Raw genomic sequence first — 25,333 nt, forward strand, 5'->3', positions numbered from 1 at the left:
GGACTTTGACTAATCTACTCGTATTAGCAAGAAGAACAGCAAGACAACTTGATGCAAGCGTTGGTGGTCCATAGTGTGGCCCTGAATGGAACTGATAAGAGTGTTGGAGCCAGAAAGAACAGATCTCGAACCATTCATGGAGATCTGCCACACATCCTGCGTGGGGTGTGCGGTAGCTGAGCATCAAAACGCTACACACATTGTGCCAAACGGGAAGAAGAGCTCAAGAGATGTTCATATTTCAAGCGTTGATTTTGGGATAAAATCTACCTTTATTATTCTTCATATGAAACGAAGTATTTCGTTCACAGAGTTCAACTTACTCAGCTAATCACGCATCTAAAATGAACCAATTGAAGCAGGCCTTATAGTGAGTGAGTAACCGAACAGATTCATTCTTGAATAAGCTATCAAGCGTTCTGATTTATACATTACTTGAGACATTGACAGGAAGGAGCACCGAATAAGGACGATGAGACCTTCCAAAGTACTTAAAACAATTGGGAACATTCATAGCACCAATAAAATCTGAAAAGCAACACGAGAGAATCAATTAAAATATCGAGCATTACATGAATGTGTTCAGGAAACTTCACAAAGCAACACAAAAATCACATCGAAACATCAAGTCAATATCATTAGCTTAGGAATGAGCAACTTGCGAATCGGAAAGATGACAATAAAATTTAATAATCTAGCAGGATAAAAAGAAAAACGAGGTATTAAACAAATGATGAGCATCATGCGGCAAGGTTGACTTGCAGGAGAAAATTTCTTTTACTCTACTGAACAAATTCAGTAACTCAACAGTACCAGATGCTGATTTCAGTTTCATCATTGGCCGTTCGGCCAAGAAGCATTCGTGGCCCGAGAACGCTAATAAAAAACATAGAAAACTAATCAAAAACCTAAAATAAATACTTGACCTAAAAATTACATCGGTCCAACGTGGCCACAAAATAAGAGTTTTTAACACGATAATAATGTTTAATGTACATTTTGAGCATAGAAATTAATGTTCACATGCTTGCGCAAATGCTTATAAACTAAAAAACATCAAGATTGAAGAAGGTATCTTTAGAACTACAGAAGCGTGTTAAATAGTGAACAAATTAACGATATGGTTAGCGGCTTTCATAATTAAAAAACATTCATACATTGAACATAGATAAACTCTCGAGATTCTTATATAATACTCATTAAAGAGAACATCAAACAAGGTATTCACTAACGAGATTCTTATTTTCATAATGAAGCAAATCGATCACAAGTTTTGAAGAGATTCATACGTGGCACTTGAATAATGATCAAAGCAAAGGAACATTGATCCATTGCAAATGTAAAAGTAATAAGTTTTAATATATAGTGCTTTATAAAAGCAGGACAAAGCGGGCAGGCAAGACGTCAGAGCACGTCTATAAAAGAGGCTTCACTCGCGTCATTGCGAGGTATCTTTGAGAAGAGATAATTAATACCTATAATAATAATTAATATAATAATAACTCTACGATTCAAACTTCACGTTCAACAGTAAAAAGAAACAGAAAAAAATTCGGGAGTAAACTTATATCTGGCATTTTACCTGGTAATTGGTAAATGTTGCTATCTTAGAGCCTGAGCGCTGGACAGAGAATAGGAATAAACTCAGTTCCACTCTTCTGAAAGATAATTTACAAGCCTGATGATGAAGGCATGGTTTCACAATGGCGTGTTAGAAAGAACGATAACAATGTTTAATAGTTAACCTTTTGAGCAGGCAGGCGAACAAAACTAATTAAACCAAAGTAACGGCACAGTTAGCATGATTACTTGGTCTCCCACACATCATCCAACGTAACATGATTAACTTTGTTCTGACACAGTTTAATATACAGATTCACCTTGTATAAACGCTATGTTCTGTACAAACTACTTACAAGTAATTAGGAAATTCCAGACTAAGAAATCATACATATCACTCAAATAACACAAATTATTCAACAAGATAGACATGTCTAGCTACGGGATATTTTTTGGTTTCTGATTACGTATAACGTATCTAAGGATTTTTTAAAGCTTTATCTGGAGACTCAGATTCGAAGAATTCTTCTCTTAAGTAATCATGATTAGTTCTGGTGCTGTTAGCCGGCTTGCGCTCTCTGACCGACAATGCAGGCGCAGAGCTCTGACGCTGCAGTCTTTGCATATGCTTATTTGAGTCACCGTCTTGTGGTGTCTGTGCCAGCGTGGCAGCCTCGCGTGCCATCTGCAGCTCTTGTTCAACGATCAGTTCGTTGGTCATGTATGCTTCACGACGTATTTGTTCCTTAAGGCGGAACGGCATATCAGGGATGAGCCACTTCACCAAGAGTATCACGACACAAACAACGTTCTCGAAGACAACAACGAAGGCGAAACGGGCCGCAAGAATGTGCCAAAATATCGGCGCGTACTTGTATTCTCGCTCGCTGCCTGGCGGGTTGCGGTAATCAGGATACCGACAGATCGTCACGTTTTCTGCTGGATCGTAAGGAGGTTTGTACTGAGGAGGATAATCATTCACTTCAAACACAGATAAACTGTGGTTTAGGAATCCTTTTAAAGAGTTGTCAGTAGACACTACATGCATGTACACAAGTTCAGGAATAAAGTTGGATGTGAATGCTATAATGAAAGCATTGGTGATCACAGCAAACTTGCCGATTGAATCCAATATTCGAAACCAAACGCCGATATCTTTAACTCTTTGAGGCACTGGACGCCTGTAGTTTGTAAGCAACTTTTTGGCATCAAGACGAACTTCCAACACATTGTTGACGAACGCAAATAGAGGTGCCAAAGGAAACGATGACACGAAGATAGTGACAAAGCCATACTGGAGGACCATTTCGAGATATTCAGGGAAGAGACCACGGGGATCAAAGTCGATTAGTTTGAAGTCTTTAGCCCATTGAGGCCAGCTGGTATGAGTGTCTCTTTGATGCTGAGGTACAGTAAGCATTTTATACCACTGCCACATCTTGGGCAGGATCATCTCGACGACGGTGTTCATGGCCTGCTTGCCGACCATTATGATGGCGAGCTGCACTGACAGTTCAAGGAGGCACCCACCAGGCGAACATTCCTCTTGACGTGACCCAAAGAATCTATTGTAATTGCCGGGATATCCGACCATCTTGCCTTTGATGAAAGCTATGTAAAAAATGGATGCATAGTAATTGATGAACTGCAGAAGGTAAATCTTGAGAGTGAGGGAGTCGTCGAACTCGGTCTGGGTGCGCTGCAGCTCCATCTCCGTGAGGGATTCAGCCATGCGGGCGTATACCTGATGAAAATACGATATTTTCATTACCATAAATATACAAATAATGCAATATGATAATTCTTGACTCTATATTGTGAACATGACTCGTAGTTATCATTTTTTCTTTTAATTGCTTAACTCTTGTTTGATTGTATTGGAACAAAAGTACCTACACTGAGGTTCGATCGTAGCGTGCCTAACTAATGCAGTCTGACGCGAGCTGAACAGTTTATACAGCATATGTAATTTTTCTGCATGAGGAAGCAAATTATTCCACATAAAACAAACAAATCAATAAGGATATGATCATGAATTAGGAAATTAAGAAGAATTGCATAGTTCTTTTTTCGGCGCGTTTTGGAAAGCAGGAATAGCAGTAAAGGAACAATTCTTACATTTCCAGCAACACGTTATTAACATGCCATGCTCTTTATTTAGAGCGGTAGCACTTATGTTGTATTTTCTTCAGGAATCCAACTTTTCGATGAAGTATAAGTCGCTCGAAACAAATTCTCACCTGGTTGAAAATCATGATGCATATCAAGTTGATGACGGCAGCAGTGGTGGAGGTGAAGATGATGGCGTACGAGGTGATGACGGTCTCACCGTGGATACTGAGCGCTGCCAGCATCGACATGCGGTACAAGATGACGGCCACCACAGCAACGAACGCCATCATAACCTGCAACACACCAGCAGAGTTATGAACGCCATCATAACCTTCAACACACCAGCAGAGTTATGAACGCCATCATAACCTGCAACACACCAGCAGAGTTATGAACGCCATCATAACCTGCAACACACCAGCAGAGTTATGAACGCCATCATAACCTGCAACACACCAGCAGAGTTATGAACGCCATCATAACCTGCAGCACACCAGCAGAGTTATGAACGCCATCATAACCTGCAGCACACCAGCAGAGTTATAACCCAGACAAGGAGGCATCATTACCCAGGGGCACTGGGGTTACTACATAAATAAATCACTTCCTTCTGGTGGTGATTTTTTCGTCTTCAGGAGCGATTGAGTGGTACAAAGAAGCCCATGAATATCAATTTCGACGATGAAAAAACGATATAGGTATATTGTTAGTAAAATCAAATGAGAACTTTATAGCAACATCTCAAAACATTTTAATATGTACTTGAGTTGCGCTCATCAGTTGTGCTCAAAACTACACTACAAAACATTGTGCTCAAAAACTACACTATGTATAGCCCCTACATATCAGGCTACGAGTTCAACATAAACCCTTCAGGCAGTTTTGGAGCAAACAAAATTAAGATTGAATATTTTATTATTGAAGAAGATTGAAAATCTTATTTAAGATTGATTAATAAGATTGAAGATCTTATTTAAGTTTGATTATTAAGACTGAAGATTTTCTTAAAGATTGATTATTATGTTTGATGATCTTTGCTAAGATTGGTTAACAAGAATGAAGATGTTATTTAAGATTGATTACATTAATATTGTAGATCTTATTATTGAAGAAGATTGAAGATGTTATATAAGATTGATTATCCAGATTGATTATCAAGATTGAAGATGTTATTTAAGATTAATTACATTAAGATTTAAGATTTTATTATTGAAGAAGATTGAAGATCTTATTCAAGATTGATTATTAAGATTAAAGATCTTATTTAAGATTGATTATCAAAATTGAAGATCGTATTTAAGATTGATTATCAAGATTGAAGATCTTATTTAAGATTGATTACATATTAAGATTGAAGATTTTATTATTGAAGAAGTTTAAAGATCTATTTAAGATTGATTATTAAGATTGAAGATTTTATTATTGAAGAAGATTAAAGATCTACTTAAGACAGATTACTAAGATTGAAGATTTTATTATTGAAGAAGATTAAAGATCTACTTAAGACAGATTACTAAGATTGAAGATTTTATTATTGAAGAAGTTTAAAGATCTATTTAAGATTGATTATTAAGATTGAAGATTTTATTATTGAAGATTGTAGATCTATTTAATATTGATAATTACGATGGAAGATTTCATTTTATCGGAGCTAGACAAACCAGGAGCAGTACAGACGATGCGCTGAGGAGCACGCCAGGGACGCGCATGCGCCAGAAGGGAGGGCGAGGTTCGATGGTCTTGGTGACGATGTTGACGGTCTTCTTTTTGATGTGCGCGAGCCGTGCGAGGTACTGCGGCCGCGGATGTTCCTCTTGGATGTCGAAGCCCGTCAAGTCCCAGCGATGGCTGATCTCGGCTGAGTAGCGCTTCCACATCTCCAGGAACAAAGCGGCTGACCAAAGAAACATCTAAATGAATAACACAGTCGTGGTTTTTGACCAAAGAAACATCTTAATGAATAATACAGTCGAAGTTTTTTAACTGACACAATTGAATTATATTTTATATTCATAGAGCTACTAGCCACATAAAATATTTGTACAGGTTCAAATGACGAGTTAATTCAGTCCTGAAAAAATTAATCAATTGATAAAAAAGCGATCGAAATTGTAGCCAATAAACGTAATCTTCAATTTTGAAGACTAGACTGAGAAAAACATGCCTAAAATCGTAGTATCAAAGCAGAAGTACATTATCAAAGCATCACTAAAATCTTTTCATCTATTAAAATTTCTGCCACTATATTCGAATGCAGCTCACTCAGACATTCTTTCACCAACTGCGGCTGAATACAAACATAAGCTTAGCAGCCGAGTGAAAAAAAAAATTGATGTGCAATAACAAATCAAGACAGAAAATGTCTTGCTATGACAAAAAAAAAGCTCCACAATATCCGGAACGACATTAAGACCGTTCTGATGTACCCCAGAAGGACATGAAGACAGCAAAGAAGACTGTGGCCGGGTTGTCGACGAGGTATGTGAACTTGGCATGGAAGCAGGTGTCGTTGAGGTTCCAGTAGCCGCAGAACTTGTCGCACAGAGGACACATCTCTATGTGACGTGCTAGCTCCTGGTTGCATATGTCGTTGCTGCAAAGTATTTAGAAATTAGTTAATTTTCCTTCACAAAGCCGATATATCAATGAAATCATAGCAATGCTCGAGTCACTGCTAAAATACCTTTTAGTTCAGTCCCAACGTAGGTTATCAGTCAGGAATGTTTATTAGTGTATTATTATATTTATTGTTTTGTATTTTTATATTTATTGTGTTGTATTATTATATTTATTATTATGCCAAAATTTGATAGACAAAATGTGCATCGATGCCAAAACCAGTGTGAGAAGAATTAATTTTTCTGGCTGACGTACCTGGGCTGATGAAGGTTGATGGTAGAGGCGGCGTACAAGAAGCAAAGGAAGCCCACGATGGAGGCCGGGATGAGCATGTATGTGTAGAAGCCCAGCCAGGCGAAGTACAGCGCGATCTTCACCCCGAAGTAGCGCCGGATGTGATCCAGAGGCTGGTACCTTACCATACAAGTTAAAACAACTAATATATTTCGCGGTGTATTGCACCTGTGAAATTCTTTCACATTTTAATCACACTGATAGCATGAATATAGGGGTCGGAAATCCAATGGTAGAAATTTGATAATGAAAATACTTTTCTGATTTTTCAAAGAAAATATCTATTTAACTGACATGATGATACACATAGACTTTCATTACATGCAATCTGACAGTACAGGAAGGTTAAGTCGATAGGCCGCAGACAACCAAACATCATAAAGAATTCATAAAGCCGATAACAGAGAACAACTCCTCGCGCTCCAGGCGCTCACTCACTTGTAGAAGTTCCTGATGGAGGCCCAGTGCTTATAGAGGATCGCGCGCGAGTTTTGGCCAGACTGGAAGTCTCCCTGCAAAATAGAAATAAATGAAAACGCGGCCAAAATAACTCTTACAAAGACGTAACTATGAGCAATTGAGGAGAATTGCATATCATCAGAAATGTAGTGAAATTGAACTGTATAGATTCCATCCGCAGTTTTGTTAGGGGTAGACCTCCACAACTCATACATTCACCTCGTGTATGGGGCATCACTCACCTCGTGTATGGGGCATCACTCACCTCGTGTATGGGGCATCACTCGCCTCGTGTATGGGGCATCACTCAATGTATGGGCATCACTCACCTCGTGTATGGGCATCACTCACGTGTATGGGGCATCACTCACCTCATGTATGGGGCATCACTCACCTCATGTATGGGCATCACTCACTTCATGTATGGGCATCACTCACTTCATGTATGGGCATCACTCACCTCATGTATGGGGTATGCAGCCACGTAGGTGCCGTCACTCAATAACTTCTCGATGCCGAACGCGAAGTCGTCGCCTTCGTCGTCCGCACCGAAGCGCTTGCGCCGCAAAATGAAGTCCAGAATGCGGGCGCGGATCGCGGCGCTGAAGAACTCGTCGTTTACGTTAAACCTGACGAGTGATCAGGGTGATTATTCGGTAAACTTTATGAGGTATTATGGCGATTAGCTCGGTAAAGCTAGTGAATGTTTGAGCGAGTGACGGGGGTGATTCTTTCGTTAATAAGTACAATTACAATTTGAGGTAAATATTTCACCTATGTATACTTAAAACCTTAAAATCCCCACAAATAACAGGTGTCCAGAGTTCATTTAGGGACACCAACGCCATGCTGATGCACTAACCTCGATGGCCACCAAGTGCAACTCGCCAGTAAAGCCAAGAAATTAACTGAGCTTTCTAAGGCTTAGAGCCCTCGGTTAACTCCTCTCATTTAAGTGCTGCTACCATTGCACTACAGTGATTGAGTACTCACAAATACACTTCGTGTACTCACAAATACACTTCGTGTACTCACAAATGCATTTCGTGTACTCACAAATGCATTTCGTGTACTCACAAATGCACTTCGTGTACTCACAAATGCACTTCGTGTACTCACAAATACACTTCGTGTACTCACAAATGCACGTCGTGTACTCACAAATACACTTCATGTACTCACAAACGCACTTCGTGTACTCACAAATATACTTCTTGTACTCACAAACGCACTTCGTGTACTCACAAATACACTTCGTGTACTCACAAATGCACTTCGTGTACTCACAAATGCACTTCGTGTACTCACAAATGCACTTCGTGTACTCACAAATACTTCTTGTACTCACAAGCACTTAATGTACTCACAAACACTTCTTGTACTCACAAATACTTCGTGTACTCACAAATACTTAGTGTACTCACAAGTACCTCTTGACTCTTGTACTCACAAACACTTCTTGTACTCACAAGTACTCCCTGTCTCTGCTGTAGACGGCAGTAAAGTGTCTGTCCATGGGCGGGAAGTGCGCGGGGTCATTGAGTACGAAGTTGAACATGCGGCTGATGACGTCACTCACGTCCTGTAGCACCGCGGGGGTCGAGATCTCCAGCGCCGGCAGCCCGGGGAACTGAGCGCATACAATTAGTTATACGTGTGAATATAAACCTTCATATTTGTCAATAATAAACCTTCATATTTGTCAATATAAAATTATTACCTTAGCTTCTACCAATAAGAACTCGCTTCAGCGATAACAAAAAAAAAAAAAAAAGATTAATCCATTATAAACCTTCATATTTGTCAATATCACACTTTTACCTTTACTTCTACCTATAAGTACTCGCATCAGCTATACAAATCATCAAAAGAAGTTTAATACATTGTATATTTCATGATCGTTTTCTTAAATACTAGCTGATTAGCAATTACCAATAAAAAGGAAACTCAGAGCACGAATTACGATTCTACTGAATACGAGTTTATGCAATGATTTTAGTCTGATTGTGAGTTGACCCAGCCTGCTCAAGCTGAGAAAATTTCCTTGGAAATTATCAGGATAATTCTAGGTTGAGAATAAGTTATGAACATAAGCAACTTCTGCTAAGTGTAGAATAGTTAAAAAAACATCAGCATAAATTAAAGCAGTAGATTAATAATTTTAATACAGCAACCAAAACACAGCGAACTCGTATCGAGTATGGCTCATTCATTGTCAACAAGTTCGTCAGTCTGCTAAAATAACACTAAAAAGCAAGATAAGTTCACGCGATAATCAACAAAAGACATTTCTAGGTGCAATTGTTTAAACGTGAAGTAAAAAACAGATTTCATTCAAGCTCTATTTGCGGGTTATTATGCGGGAGCATTTCAAGGTATAATTCAGAATAAGGGCATAGATAAATGAAGCAGAATAAGATCATAAATAACGTAGAATAAGATCATAAATGAAGCATGAAAGGAAGCAACTACAAAAGGAGGCTCACATGAAGGACAAATCGCTGTTTCATGAAGTACGGGTCCAGCTTCTGCAACAAAAAAGAACACGAAAACCAGCATTAGTATAACACGGCTATTGCATGCGTTTAAATGCTAGGTAGATAAAAAAATCACTGTAAAGCGTCCGCGCCAGTTCTGCGAGGTCACGAATAGGAGCCCCACCAAACATCTAACATTAAAATATCGTTGATTGGATGTTGTTTCAACGAAATCAACGTTACTTCTACGTCATTTGTCTGGAGGGTCTAGACACAAGAACCAACAACAACTTCTCACTAAACCTCGAGGAAGGTCAAGGAATGGGAGAGAAAGTCAACATCAAAATGATCAAGAAACTGGGCAACAGCGACACTTCCAACTGAGAGAGATGCACGGCAAGTCGTATATATTAACCCAAGAGTTATTGTGTAGATAACATATTTATGTAATCCATGCTTACGAAAGTCGATCTTAATGAAACATATCAAATAGTAGGCAACCACTCTGACCAGTTTTTAGCAAGTGACCATTATAGGGTTAAAGGAGCTCATGAATTTGTTTAGATCCTAGAATTTGGATTCATTTTGATTTATTTTAGTGCGCAGCAAGAATACATTGCGTTGAGTGAATCTCTTGGAGAATGAGTGACGGATCACGGTTGGGATGTTGGTCTGAAAACATCGATCTCATCTTTGATAGTTACGTTACAATAACATAAATCGAAATAACTACTAAACAAAAAAAATTGTCTACGGATACATTAACCGTTGTAAATGATATTCGAAAGAGAACAAATTAATCTTCAGCTAAATTAATAAACATGGTCTCTTATTTGAATAAACCACAAAGAAGCACTGAAATATAAATTAGCAGAGACCGAAAACCAGTAAAATGTGAAAAAAGAAAGATGAGATTGACCCACCCTAGGAAGAGCTCTACCGCTCAACAGCTCAGTATTATGAGACGAAGTATTTTTGATAGTTCAGTTAGGCCATATCTTGGTTTCGATGCGTCGCAGTAATTTGGGTAACATACTAGGCGTATCCATATATAGGCCTGGGCCTACACTTTCAAAAAAGTTAAGAATCAGCCAATCATTGACGTCCACGCAAGCAAAATCCACCAATCATAGACAAGAAAATAGAGCGTAAGTACTTACGTTCACTTCGCGAGTTTTGAAAGTATGGCCCCTGGCAATGAAATACGCGTATACCGGACACAAATATCGACAAAAGGTTGAAGCCAACACATAACAAACAAACGTTAAGTTCACGACAGGGCAGCACAATGACACGCGACTCTAGCAAGGCTTGACCACACCATCAAATTTTTCAACCATTGCATCCGTTGAAATTTTAAAACATACGAAAAATATTTAGTAACAATGAAGTAAATGAGGGAAATTTTCAATTTTTAAATTTCTAGTAATTTCCAGCAGAATATTTTGTAGGCAGTGAGATTTTTTCAAGAACATTTCGTTTTTAGGCAAATGTTGCCAAGCTAAAAGCCAAGGCAACCACTGTCAGGTGTGATCACTCTTTAAATCAAAGATTAAAGCTGCGTCAGGTATCGAATTTAAGATGAAAACTGCAAATTTTAGGTGAAAAATATGTCAGGTTTAAGGTAAAAACTGCGTCAGGTAGCTTGTTGAAAGCGACACACAACATGCGGCACCAACCATCTCAGTCCAGAGCTCAAGCATGAGCTCGCCTGCTTTCTGTGCGAAGGTTTTTCGCGACGCAGGCGATAGCTAAGATACAAGAGAATCTTTGACGACGGCTAAGATAATATACAAGGGGAATCTTTAACGACGGCTAAGATAATATACAAGGGGAATCTTTAACGACGGCTAAGATAATATACAAGGGGAATCTTTAACGACGGCTAAGATAATATACAAGGGGAATCTTTAACGACGGCTAAGATAATATACAAGGGGAATCTTTAACGACGGCTAAGATAATATACAAGGGGAATCTTTAACGACGGCTAAGATAATATACAAGGGGAATCTTTAACGACGGCTAAGATAATATACAAGGGGAATCTTTAACGACGGCTAAGATAATATACNATATATAAGGGAATCTTTGACGATAGCTAAGATATATATAAGAGAATCTTTGACGATAGCTAAGAAAAAAAAAATCTTTGATTATAGCTAAGATACAAAAGAATCTTTGGTGATAGCTAAGATAAATCCGTATAAAAGAATCTTTCCTAACATCTATCACAAATTGAACGATAGCTAAGATACAAAAGAATCTTTGGCGTAGGTAAGCTAAGATAAACATAAGAGAATCTTTCCTAACATGTATTCCAAAGTGGGCGATAGATAATATACAAACTATTGAAACTAATGAGTGTTATTCACTGTCTATAATGAAGTCTTCATCATTAAAAAAAGAGGTATCGTTTCTGTAACTTAATGTGAAGCCGCTGAGATGGTGACGTTATAAAACGCGAGCGATCATGAAAGTATATACAGAGATGGTGAGAGATGATATTTACACTGTATGACAAAAATAAACCTGGACAAGATTTAATTTAAAATGTAAGTACATATATGTATTATACAAACATAAATTTTGTGGTATACATTTTCAATACAGAACCAAGGAAAGCATATGACTAATGAATGTATATGAAGAATTTCAAAATTCAGAGCATTAAAGATTGATTCTATTCAACAAAGAAATGATTCAATGAAAAAGTAATTTTATAATATAATAAAAGTCTAATAATATAATAGATATAATAAATAATATAAATAATAATAACATCAATATAATATAATAATATTATAATATGAAAAAGAAACATTTGATTGAGGAATGGAATAAGAAAATCATTGCATAGCATTACGTAACTATCACAGAAATACCCTGCATTTATCTTGCGACCACACACGACACTGGCCATGAATGGATTGCATGCATCAACACAAAGTTGATGGTTCAACGTCCTCAGCAATGATCAATCAACAAAATGTTGATAATCACTAACAGATTGACCAGTATCGATTGTGAAAGAAGCTAACAACTAACATCAAATCTCCAATCAACAGTACTGGGAAATAAATATTACCCAACAACAATGGTACATTTTTATCGATCATTTTAGAAATTATGTTTATGTTAGGAATTATATTGAAGTTGCTTCACTAACAAGCTGTCAGCCTAAACCATCAGCTCTAAACAAAGTAAATGATGCTCTCCATGGTAATAATATTTCTGAAATAAAAATGTTTCAATAATCATATCAAGGACTTCTAAATCAAGGTGATAATTATGACGTCATACGGACTTCTCTGACGTCATAACATTCGCTGACGTCATAATTATGACGTCATAAGGACTTCTCTGACGTCCTAACATTCGTTGACGTCATACGGACTTATCTGACGTCATAACATTTGCTGACGTCATAAATATGACGTCATACGGACTTATCTGACGTCCTAACATTCGCTGACGTCATAATTATGACGTCATACGGACTTCTCTGACGTCATAAGGACTTCTCTGACGTCCTAACATTCGCTGACGTCCTAACATTCGCTGACGTCATAATTATGACGTCATACAGACTTCTCTGACGTCATAATTATGACGTCATACGGACTTCTCTGACGTCATAACATTCGCTGACGTCATAATTATTCATGTAAAACAATTAGGATTCAACTGACCTCCTTCATGGGCATCCTGAGCTTGAGGATCTCGGCATATCGACAACACACTTCCATGGGGACGTGAATCTTCACAAATCTGTATTAAATTATTATATTATTTCACAAATCATCATAACAATAATTATATATATTTAGGTAACGTTGGAAAGAAATTATCTCCATAAACTTGAACATGCATATCAACAACAATTGGCATCGAACATCGATTGAAAAAAAAACTTAGAACATCAAAAAATTTTGAATAAAGTCATCACTGGAAGCGCAGTAAGAAACTGTTTTTATTCGCTGTAATAAATTCATCAAAATTAAATGCTTTGCGGCTCAAATGAAGAAAACTCGAGCTAATATATCAACAAATATTTCAGGCTTCGTACAGTCATCAACTGCAGTAAATTATACTGTATTACTTAATGATATGCCGTAGCAACAAAACGTTATTGTATTATATTGTATGTTATTTCTAGTAAGTAAGATTGTATCATAGTAAGGCAGCAATAGCATCACAGCAACAGCAATAAAAGTTCCAAGTTTCACGTGTACAACAACACTGAAATATAAGAATCACTCGCCTGAGCGGGACATCATTGACACGGTCCTCCTCTAGCACGATGCCCTCCTCGACGAGGTTGCCCTCGAATATGAGTCGTCTCTTGGCGTGCATGTCAATCATTTCCTTCTTGTGCAGCCTCTTCTGCAGCTGCTGCGCCGTCAGCTGCTCGTCATCATCGTCATGGGGCAGGTCTTCGCTCGTCTCCTGCCACACCAACACGTAGTCGATGCTGCGCATGCCGTCGCGCAGAGTGAACGAATGGTTCGGTCCGTTCTGTGGTATTAGTAAGGTTAATTAGTAGTTTGGTTTATTATCATTCTGTATTTGTGTCAAGTTTAAGACGTCATGCTGTTGACAATTATTTTAGAATTTGAGTGCGCAATTGCTGAATCATTAACATATCCTCTGGCCTTTAGACTATATGGCAGCGCATCAGCGTGACCATGACCATTCCCTCTTCGACGAGGTTGCCTGTCTCAATCATAATGTGCAAATGCTAGCGGTGTCATGGTCATGCTGATGCGCTGCCATCGTCATCTACCGACCTCAAACCTTCGAGAGGCAGAGCGTCCCGCCAAAGGGCCAGAGGATCTACTACAGCTTCAGCAATTCAACAATTTTGCACTCAAATTCGAAAATAAATGTCAACACCATGACAAATGATGGAAATTTTCCAAAAAATCATTCATCGTCCAGAGAGACGAGAGGTCTCAACCGAACGGCGGCCAGTATGTAGGCTAGAGACCCTTTTGTTGACAATTTTATTTCATACAACGCAACAGTACAAAGTACTTCAGTGGGTAGTAGCAGAACGCACCAGTATTTACGAGTGAATTTGTACTCACAAGCCGCGGCGCAGTGAGTTCGTGGGTATCTTCAATGTCCGGGGTAGGGTGGGTCTGATGGTCCATGAGCTGCAGGTCGTCCATGTCGGTGATGTGGTCTGCAGACATGCATGGGCTAGTGGCGCGGTCGGCAGCAGACATGGGCGAGCTGCAGCCTGCAGACGCACAAGTCTCCAGGACTGGGATGTCGCTCGCTGACAGGTACAGCTGAACAAATACGACCGAATCAATTTTTGTAGTTACTTAGAATCAGGCTTCAAAAATACACTCAAAACAGTCTTTTGCAGTCAAACGTCGTACGTACAGAGAGCATTCATGTCAGGTTATGTGTAATAAAGATAATTGTATACAATTAACTTCTGTTTAAAACGTCAGATTGTGTGTGAGTTTAAGAATTAGCGTAAAATCAACCTCTGCTTAATGCTACAGCTTACCGACTGAGAGTAAGGAACTTTTTCTGCGCACAGGCACCACGAAAAAGTGAAAATATCTAAAACGAATCTTATGTGGAAAAAATAGCCCAAGTAAAGATGAAGGAAACCCAAAATCCGTAGTCGTAATTAAGAACGTACTAATAAATGAGCCCATAAGTGCAGACTTAATATCATAACAATGTCATGCTCGAGCATTCAGTTTACTATGAAGACTGAAGTCATTAAAGGCTGAGAGAATGTGCCAGTGAACCAGGGTTCAGTGCACCGCCCGCTACATGAACAGCAATGTTGAGATCGCCTCCAGCGCGCGGAACTTAAAAGAAATGTATGAAAGTAAATACAGATATTAACGGTAATGCCCATCTTTAGGTGTTGGGAGGTTGAATAAATACTCAATGACGCTACTAATAAAAGAATAAGATGAAGATGAATAAAAGAAGATGTTGCTGCGCAGAAGAGTTCTCTACATGACATTTTGACATCTATTCTAGGAGTAAATTTGCGAGACGCATCGATGATCGTCATTAATGTGACGCAAATAAATTGAAACACTCCAATTTGCAGGACGCAAAAGAACTTAGGCAATGTAGCATCAAATTTTTAGTCAAGGGCGATTCTCGTGGGTACGTACAGCGAGGCGTACACGCAAACCTTGTGCCCGAGTTCGATTCCCGGCACGGGGAAATATTTTAACCCTCTACCGCCTGACACGAGTAACCGGAGCAATATTGTCACGCGCCTACTTCCCAAAAAGGATGCGTTCTAGTGAGCGCAAAATGACTTGTACTGATGGTTGCCGCCACGTACGATGACTTTAAAATGTTCTCTTTTGCGTACAAACGTCCTCAGGTTGCTACACTCAACAGTTTACGTATAATTTAAGTTGAAAGTTCCGTTCCCGGAGTGACATACGGCTGTAGAGGGTTAAAATGTTCACTGTTGGGTACAAACATCCTCAGGTTGCTACAGTCAATAGTTTACGTATAATTTAAGCTGAAAGTTCTGTTCCCGGAGAGTGACATATACGGCGGTAGAGGGTTAAAATGTTCACTGTTGCGTACAAACGTCCTCAGGTTGCTACACTCAATAGTTTACGTATAATTTAAGCTGAAAGTTCAGTTCCCGGCGAGTGACATACGGCTGTAGAGGGTTAAAATGTTCACTGTTGCGTACAAACATCCTCAGGTTGCTACAGTCAATAGTTTACGTATAATTTAAGCTGAACGTTCTGTTCCCGGAGAGTGACATATACGGCGGTAGAGATTTAAGAGCGTGGCCGGGGGCGGAGCCGTAAACAACTCATCACAATAATTCAAGATTACCGAAGTGGAGCGCGAGATGGGCGAGAGGACGTGACGAGAGGCGTGTAGGCTCTGCAGTGGAGTTACAAAGTCTTCGTCAGTGCCACTGTCAGAGTCCCGTAGAGACATCACAAGACATTCCTTAGAGCGCGGCTGCGTTAAACACACCTACTGTTAGTGGCATTTCTTTTGCCGGTGTGGATGCATTTTATAACGGATTCATAGCTAAGTCCACATGTATTCTTACTGTCGTTACTCTAGTAGCGTTGATTGTTAGTATATACAATAAATTCATTCAAAAATGTTCGTATATACAATAAATTCATGTTTTGCAGAAATAACGGTATCTGGAATTGTTTAGCTCTGAACGAGATTTCTCGATATGAGAGTCATTGCAGATTGTTTTTAGCTGGACCGTAGAATGCATCCACACGCAGCCATGCTAGTGACTCAATTGACTACTCCTTACTAGGAATAAAATAGATGCCCCATCCACACCAAAACTAGGGTAAAACAACACAAACCTGATAGATTATTTTTTACAATCTTTGATTTACTCAGTAAATTGTGTCGTCAAGCAATCTTGTTTGAAAACGGTTCTTTGTAAACTGGGATGGATTTTGGTGACATTGTAAACTAGGAATGATTTTGGTGACAAATGAGCAGTAGGGATTAACATTCGAGGCATATTTCACGATGAATATTGCAGAGAAACACAAGATGCTGGTCCAGGACTATGAAATTATATCACTTCCCTTATAACTCACAATTAAAACTAAAAACTTAAGATAATTAAACTCTCACAAAAATAGAAGAGAATCTCTCACAACAGGAAGCAGCCAAATAATAGACGGGAATGCTGGAAATGGTTTTTCTTGCAACCATACAATGTGAAAGACAAAAGTTACATCATTAACTATTCGTTATTAGAAGAAGCACCAAAAAAATGAAGTAAACCACATGCCAGTACCCAGAATACTCCAAAAAGCATGATCTTAGACTTGAAAAACAGTATGAATCTACATAAAGCTCGAAAAAAGTTCATGGCATCTATTAAATAAATAACTTCATGCATCAATACATGCGCCACTGCGCATCACGGGCTCAACAAAATCATTCAGATTTGAAGAAACAATGCAAACATACATCATATTTACGAAATAAAAAGCTTTCAAAGCAGTTTCAGCTGATAGAAATTCAAAATTTGTGGCTAAAAAGTATGTTCAAATAGTAACAGCAACATGCACAAACGACACGGTTCAAGAAAATTAAGTTAATATGCCCATGTTACTCTGTGGTCCAAAATGCAAGTAGCCATTCAATATCAATTAGTAAACCATGCCTATGCATAACTAAATTAATACAAAGTATCTATTGGATGAGAGCGTCATCGATAGTTATGTATAGACGTCATTTGTCCCAAGTTTCACCTAGAATATATCGCACTAGAGCATAAATAATGGAAGAGTCCAAGTAGTAATGGTTCTGGCAGATGATTTTTAATTTAGCATAAACAAGTTCGAAATGTTCTGGTCTGAACATCAGATATAGTATTATTGCCAGTTTCTGATAGAGAATAACGGGATCAATAGATACCTACCTAACGATATACTAATACGGTGCGCAATATTACATACGTACTAAAAGTGAAGTGCATCACAGAAATCTTTGAGCTGTAGGAAGTGCTAAAAGAAAGAAGCTGGATGTTTTCAACATCTTAATGAAGCACATTTATAGTAGGTACTATGTGATGAACATCACACTAAAGAATAATTTCAGAAGCGCAAACCCAACACAAAAATATTCTTAACAGAAAAATCACAAAAAATAAACACTCTTTTCATCCTTTTTCAGAAAACTAGCTGTTGGTGATCATAATAAAACATGTACTAGTAATGTTCAAAAACAAGACTGGTTTTGGTCAGACAGCATTTCATGTCTGCCAACAAACAGGATATCTGAACTCGTGCAAAACAATAGGTTGATAAACAATACCTACCGTAATGTTATTAAAGAAGGGAAAATAGAGGTCATCACAATTTCAAGTCTAGAAAGAGCATTGAATTAATACAAATATGATCATATTTATTTGATTATCTTTGTATTTAGAGTTACTATCTTATTTAGACCATCTATCAGTATATTTACAAATTCTACTTAAGATAAATGAAGGAGGGACATTTTAGCTGCATTTGTACGAAATTACAGAAAATTTAATACAGTTCCATTTGTCATGAAAAATATTTTGTTATAATCAAGACATCGATGTTATGAATGTCATGACATAACATGATCATATTACGTTATGATCAAGACATTGATGTTAAGAATGTCATATTATATGATCATATTACGTTATGATCAAGACATTGATGTTATGAATGTCATATTATATGATCATATTATGTTATGGTCAAGACATTGAACCTGACAACCACAATCCAATCCCTTGCTTTAGGTCGTACAGATTGGTTCAATACAGAGCTTGCAAAGCCAATTTATTGATGACCAACACACAAGCTAGATCAGTGGTTCCCAAACTATTCAACTTTCTGACGCTGCTTAATTATCAGAATAAGCCTGTTACACCTTTTTACAGACTTATGTATATAGTTTTAAACAATATACACATTTTTTCTACCACCTTCAATTATTCATTAAAATAAATAAATTGCAAACAGCGAGTAGTTTAGCCTCAGTTTAGGAGCCACTGGCCGAGAGCAACAAGCGCAACACAAAAAATACTGGACAATTCAGCACAAAAATTCCAGCAGTCTTACCAGCAGGGAAGGTTAAGGGAGAACAAATCCACACCGCATGGTAGAAAATTATATCAGTTGGTTGTTGTTCAGCATTAGTCAAGCTAGGATTGAGACTTCAGGTAAATACCAGAAGCAAAAAATTCCAAGGGGGGGAATTTGCTAAGGCTGATTTATATCTCTCTCATGGTCAGAACAAGGATATTTAACACATTCAGGTTCTTAAGAGTCTGCTTAACCCTGCCTTGAATGCCTGCTCTATTGAATATGAGTGATCCAGCATGACAAGCATGGCGAATTGGTTTTAATCAAACACGTACCCTATGTTAAGTAGAAGAAATTAGCAGTGAAAATAGTAAATCATGATAATAATAACACAAAGTAGTGACAAATTTCAATTCACTCTACAATGGGTTGTTATGAAATAGCTAAATAAGCAATTTATACATTATACTTGCGTGAATTAACACTTTAGCAATGGTGCAAACTTCAGTCTAGTCATCAATCATCTGAGCAGCGCAGGCGCAATGCGCTGCTCATCTAGTAGCATGGCAACTAACTTTATACCTACTAGTAATTTGATGGTTAAAATATATCCCACTCCTCAGTTTCAAGAAAACATCGATGAATGTACAAACTAAAACAATTGTGCTAACATTTTCTGCCTCTCTTTTGAAGTTAGATAAATTATTTTAATCATTTTACAAAATATTTATCAACTTCAATTCCAGACAGATAGCAAAATTCATGTGGTAAATTACCAGAAAAAATTATATCAAAGCAAACAAATAGATTTACTAATACAGAATTCACATTAATATAACTTGCATAACCATAATTTTAATCTGAGCCAGTAATTAAGAACAATGATGATAGAGTATTCAGGCTTCAAAGACACATCATCTTAATAATAAAACCTAGTTACTTCATGGATAGGACACAAAATCTTAGATAACAAAACCTATAAAAACTCACAGGTGAAGAAGAGGTAGCAGTTCTCTTGTTAATGTAGGTTAGGAGAAGTTGCTCATGTGCAGGTCTGGAGTCTAGTGTTTGGCAGCTCGCATGAGCCACTGCAGCAGCAACAGGTAATAGGGAGATTGCAGCTGATGGTTCAGTGATGTCAGCATCAGTCTCAGGGTGTCTCCACCTGTTGTAAACACGACTGAATATGCTGCTTGAGCTGTTGCGTCTGTTATGGTGGTGACCTCGACGGCACCTCTTCTCTGAACCAAGTTTAGGCCTGAAAAATAAATAGTAATTGAATCCAAACATTCCATAATGATATAGGTACAATTTTCTAGACTTGAATACAATGATTTTTTATCAATGGCATTAAATAGTTTCAGATTTTTGCTAAGAAATATAAAAAGAAGAAATTTTTTATAAAGAAATAAATTGGCAAAAATTAAAAATTTTTCACAAATCTTGATTGAACAATAATTAGAGAAGAGAATGATTATCACCAAAATGATAATTTCTATTTTTCAGTGACATTAAAAGTATTTAAAGCTATTAAGATTAATTGTGAAGATAATACTCACAGTAACTCCACTAACTGGTTGAGAGCCTCATCAAAGAGGGACATTTAGTAGAAAACAAACATGACTACCCAGTCTACCCTGAAACAAATAAGGAAAGAGTGCAGGAATTATGAAATGCATTATTACACCAACTCTAAAAGTGCAAATTATGGAAGAATATAAACTAAATCAGACTTGACAAAACACTTTAGGATTAAATTTTTGTATATTTATATATATATATAACGAATAAAAAGGTGAACAATAAATTTGTTCATAAGTAATTAAAAAGTAAATATAAAGAATATAAGTCAATCAATAAAGAAAATAAGATAGTTTTAGCAATTTCAAACAAAATTAAATATTGCTTATAATTTATAACATAAATTATAAGAAACAATATATATAATAATAATAGAATAATAGCAGTTGCAGCATTTTTAGGCCATAGGCCCGTCACCAATTCTTAACATCGCAAAACATTCACAGCTTGTTGCGGTCTCAAACTTGCAGTCTCGCACCTCACTGCTACAATTCTGCTGTGCTTAACCGCATAAACCGCCCAGCTTCCTTGCCAATTCTGACCAGAAACTAGCGCACCGAGCTGGGACTGAACCTGCGCCTTGCTGCGCCAACCTTGGTACTCCGAACTCTAACGGTCCAACCCCTGGGCCACCCTGCTATGAATCAACATTTGAATGCATGAACTATTGTCTATGAATAGACAAAATTTCAACTCATGTTTAATTTGCCATCAATTTTAATATTTTAACATAGCTGGAGTCTTGGAGATGCACAGTGTTCCTTTATCGTCTTTATGTAGTTATATCTGCCATGATGCCATTTACAGATTACACATTACAGTTATAGGTACAGTACCTTGGAGCATGCAGCTTGGACCAGCCACACACAATAGAGTCAACTGCCAACCAGGAACCAGCCAACGGCCCAACGCCAAGTACTAACAAATCAAAACTAACATACCGTACACATTAATACATATAATTTATATTGGACAGATTTTCAATATATGATGGATAACTGGTAAAAAAAATATTGTTTAACAAGCAATTTTTAAAAAAATATAATAATTTCAAAATTGTACCTAACTTTTCTAATTTTTACTACAGAAATAAGTCAAGGGCCATAGAAATGTATAAAATTGGCCACTAGCATGGCCATGGTCATGGGCATTTTTCTCTCATTTGAGTATATATAGGCCTAATTGACATTTGACATAGCTATGGACCTATGGTTTTACTTTTACTCTTTAAGGCTTTTAGCCCATACTACTAGAAAATTAAGCAGAAGCCATGAATGACCCATGGGCGGCAGGCCATCAGCCATGGCCATGAATAGGTTACAGGTAAGAGCGTAACTGCGTAAGACTCATAAGGGCCACTGGGCCATGAATGATAGTAAATCAAAAACACCTATCATGACATTCAGAGCCTCAGAGGTATAGCCTAGCGGCCCTAGCCTACTCTCTCGGCTCTCCCTACTGCTACTGTCAGACCAGTCTGTAACAGTAACACTAACACAGCCTTAAGGCTTAAGTCAGGACTGTCAGGGCAGTCAGGCTAACTCAGTCAGGGTCTGTCAGGCTTGAATCCATAAAATTCTGCAATAGCGAATAGCCTGAAAAGACTTTTTCAACCAGTAGTTTATCTAACTCAACTCAGGTTTATGTACATTCCTAGTCAAGATAATGTTCAATCATGATTGAGGAGGAGATTGATCATTTGAGTAAATGGGAGCCTTGGGAGGCCGCCAGGGTTAGCAATCTGAGCAGGCGGTGAACGACTCAACTACCGTAGCCCAGTGTCCAGTGACCAGTGTGAATCATTCGAAGAGCAAGAGCTGTCGCTTGACCGAAGTTGTCTCTGACTCAAATATGGGAATGGGACAATGTTCCATTTTGGAAAAATTTATGAGTAAAAAATGTTGCAACTAGCAGCGTAGAGATTTGTAATGTAGTAACATCTAAAAGAAGTGATACTTTCCAAATAAATTAGTTTAATGTCTCACTCTGCCAGACACGCTTGATAGTGATACGGTACCTGCGCCTAGCACTTGACCCTCCGATCTCAGTTTCGGAAACGGATAAACGGACACTCGCTGAACGTCGTCTCACGTCTGGTCTGAGATGTTGAGCGAAGAGCTTACGTCCCATGGATAATATAAAGGCGGAATCTTAGTCAGAGATCTGTGTCAGCTACTCAGCAGCAATGTTCTACAAAAGCCTGTTAACTCGCGTTAGTCATTACATTGTTACAATCATGGAAAAATTTTCGGCGGTCCATATCATTATTACAACAATCTATTTTTTTGGCAAAGTGCCAGGTTTTTAATTTCATGATAATGTCATCTCATATTTTCCAGTAACTCAACAACTTTTTCAATTACTTTTCACAGATAGGTAGATATGCCGAGTTAAGCGATTTTCAATTCACTTCCATTGCAACTTACTTACTTGGTTAAGATGAGGCGCGTCACCGTCTTGAGTATTGGCGCCCCCAATCCGCATTCTTCAGGGTGCATTAGATGTTGCTGAGCATGTTGGTGGCTCTGAGTTACTTGATGATCAGTTCAGCAGGGAATGCAGGGGTCGTAAGCGAAGACAGGCAGAAAGGGACAGAGAGGCGAGCACATGCAGATTTCAGCTGGTCACGTTGAGGAGTCAGTGCCGGGCAACTGATGAAGAGGTGTTTGAGGGTGAGACGGCTCTGACATGTTGAGCACTAGGGTGGGGGGATCTTGAGAAGTGGTGGCCATGAGTTAATAGGCACACTCCTAGCCGAAGCCGTGCGATTGTGACTTGGTGAGGCCGAGTGAGAGATTGCTGAGCTAGTGGGCCTAGTGTTGGCTTGAAGGAAGTCAGTTTTCGTGGTTGTTCAGTCCATGCTCTCTGCCATATGCTGCGAAATGAGTGTGTGATGAGTCTTCTCAAGTCAGCAGAGCTGTAGGGCACCTGGGTGAGCAACTTACGCAGTTGCTCTCTATTCACTTGACTTGAGATAGAATAGAAGTGTCGGCGCTGAAGAAATAGGCCCATGGCATGTTGCCGATTCTTGACTTTCTTGTACTTTTCGTGACCTGGTTCGCAAGGGATCCGGCCTTTTGAACCCGATCTTTCCACAACTGATTATATCTACCATCACAATGAATCTTGATTCTATAGAAAGGCCGGTTATGTGATAAACATTACTACTGCGTCCTGCCTGTTTTTTGACTTGCCTACATCCATATAGTGAATAAGTGATGAAGAGATATGAGCCACTAAATCAATTTTTATATCCTTGATTATAATTCATACTGATTATTCAGTGTTAATACAATTACATTTGTTCATTGCTGTAGAGTATCAATAAAGAGAGCAAGCGTAACTAGTCTCTGATTGACCATAATGCCGTGTCTGAGCTTCAAGACGAGTTACAGCTGTCATAATTAAATATTTATATATTCAATTCAATCTTTGAAACCTTATTCTGTAATCTTTACACATTTTTCTCACTCATTCATATTTAGTATTAATATATGACGCAGTGTCCGCGTTGATTGCGCCTAGTCTAGCTTGTGGCAAAACTGTGATTATTGGCATCGTCGATTGCTATAAGCTATCTTTGAACCCTTGACTCGCTGGTCCAATCTTGTTGTTCTTGACCACTAGCCAACGGCCACGTCACCAATTTCAGCAAGAACTATTACAGGAGCTGGGGCCGAATTTAAAAGTTTCTGCTCTAACCTCGGTCATTTAAAGTTTTACTTTTCGATTGATCGCTTGACCTGTTTCCGTTTCATGATGAGGATGAGATCAAAGGGTTTAAATTTAATTATTGCCAGACTGCTATTTGCAATCACAAAATAAATCTGGCATCTTTTGCTCAATCCAACAGATTAAAAAAAAGCACTCCGGAATGCTTCTCAGTATCACTAGCAAACGAACGTAGGCCGAGTTCATAGTTCAATTTGGGCCCGGGATTCCAAAGTTACCAACCTAAACCTTATGCCTATCTTACGGCCTGATAATGAGATCCAAAGTGATTAAAAATATTTTACAACTATAATAATTATTGTCGTCAGCTCAGGGCGAGAGTGAAGCGAAAGAAGTAACATTGCGATTCGTATCCTGCGCTCGTCAAACTAGTGCTGGCTCCCGGCAACGCGCGAAAGCGAGTGATGGCTGTAACGAGCTCCATAATGGCGTCCCCAGGGATCACAAGTTTCTGGACACCGGCTTTTCATTTTTGTGCAATGCTTTCACTTCCTTGTATTCTTCCATCCATGATCTCTTTTACAATTTTTTCCCATGGGTTGTTCTCATCACATTGTGGTCTTCGTGTACCTGAGAATTATTCAAAATAATATATTCTATTAGACTATTCCTTCTCAAGCCGATAATGATTCTGCCTTTTCTTGTGGCATAATATTATGCTGGAATTGTATTATTAAATTTTGTATTCCAGTGAATAGCGAGTATAATTAAATTTGACAATTTTGTAAGTAAAAACTTTATTTCCGCTTGATTTTGCTCGCATTGCAAGTATTATCTTGCCATAACTGGCACTCATTTGCATTATTCGCACTTATTCCTTTTCGACTCTGTTGTGCCGGTTAGAGTTTATTTCAATTCTATTTTTAGCTAAAATGTTGCATCTTGACATGATTTTATGATTTTAACTGCTATTTCTGCCTTCCTTAATTC

At 38.3% G+C, this 25,333-nt stretch overlaps 1 protein-coding gene across 2 annotated transcripts; it reads right to left on the reverse strand.

Moving 5' to 3' along the window:
• Window positions 1-517: 517 nt before the first annotated feature.
• On the reverse strand, window positions 518-20,727 carry LOC108673146 (anoctamin-1-like). Of its 2 annotated transcripts, XM_018160933.2 has the most exons (15): window positions 20,650-20,727; window positions 20,081-20,348; window positions 16,368-16,499; window positions 14,612-14,818; window positions 13,786-14,039; window positions 13,214-13,292; window positions 9,531-9,572; window positions 8,514-8,674; window positions 7,505-7,673; window positions 7,024-7,097; window positions 6,547-6,705; window positions 6,099-6,265; window positions 5,334-5,566; window positions 3,801-3,965; window positions 518-3,304 (listed from the first exon to the last, which is right to left on the reverse strand). In XM_018160933.2, the coding sequence occupies exons 1-15, from the start codon at window positions 20,691-20,693 to the stop codon at window positions 2,039-2,041; spliced, it is 3,420 nt and encodes a 1,139-aa protein (XP_018016422.1). In that variant the 5' UTR covers window positions 20,694-20,727; the 3' UTR covers window positions 518-2,038. The 2 variants fall into 2 exon arrangements, with proteins under 2 accessions (XP_018016422.1, XP_047737183.1); XM_047881227.1 differs by lacking the exon at window positions 16,368-16,499.
• Between the last annotated feature and the right edge of the window lie 4,606 nt (window positions 20,728-25,333).

The sequence above is a fragment of the Hyalella azteca genome, unplaced genomic scaffold (genome assembly GCF_000764305.2).
Source record: "Hyalella azteca isolate HAZT.00-mixed unplaced genomic scaffold, Hazt_2.0.2 contig7398, whole genome shotgun sequence".
Lineage (NCBI taxonomy): Eukaryota > Metazoa > Arthropoda > Malacostraca > Amphipoda > Hyalellidae > Hyalella > Hyalella azteca.

What these genes read in the sequence shown, in the direction of transcription:
- LOC108673146 (XM_018160933.2), bottom strand. Translation starts at nt 20,693, where the DNA reads ATGTCCCTCTTTGATGAGGCTCTCAACCAGTTAGTGGAGTTACT. An exon ending in AACTCACTGCGCCGCGGCTT is followed by an intron (nt 14,040 to 14,611) that starts GTGAGTACAAAT and finishes CTAATACCACAG; the next exon opens with AACGGACCGAACCATTCGTT. An exon ending in GTCAATGATGTCCCGCTCAG is followed by an intron (nt 13,293 to 13,785) that starts GCGAGTGATTCT and finishes AATTTAATACAG; the next exon opens with ATTTGTGAAGATTCACGTCC.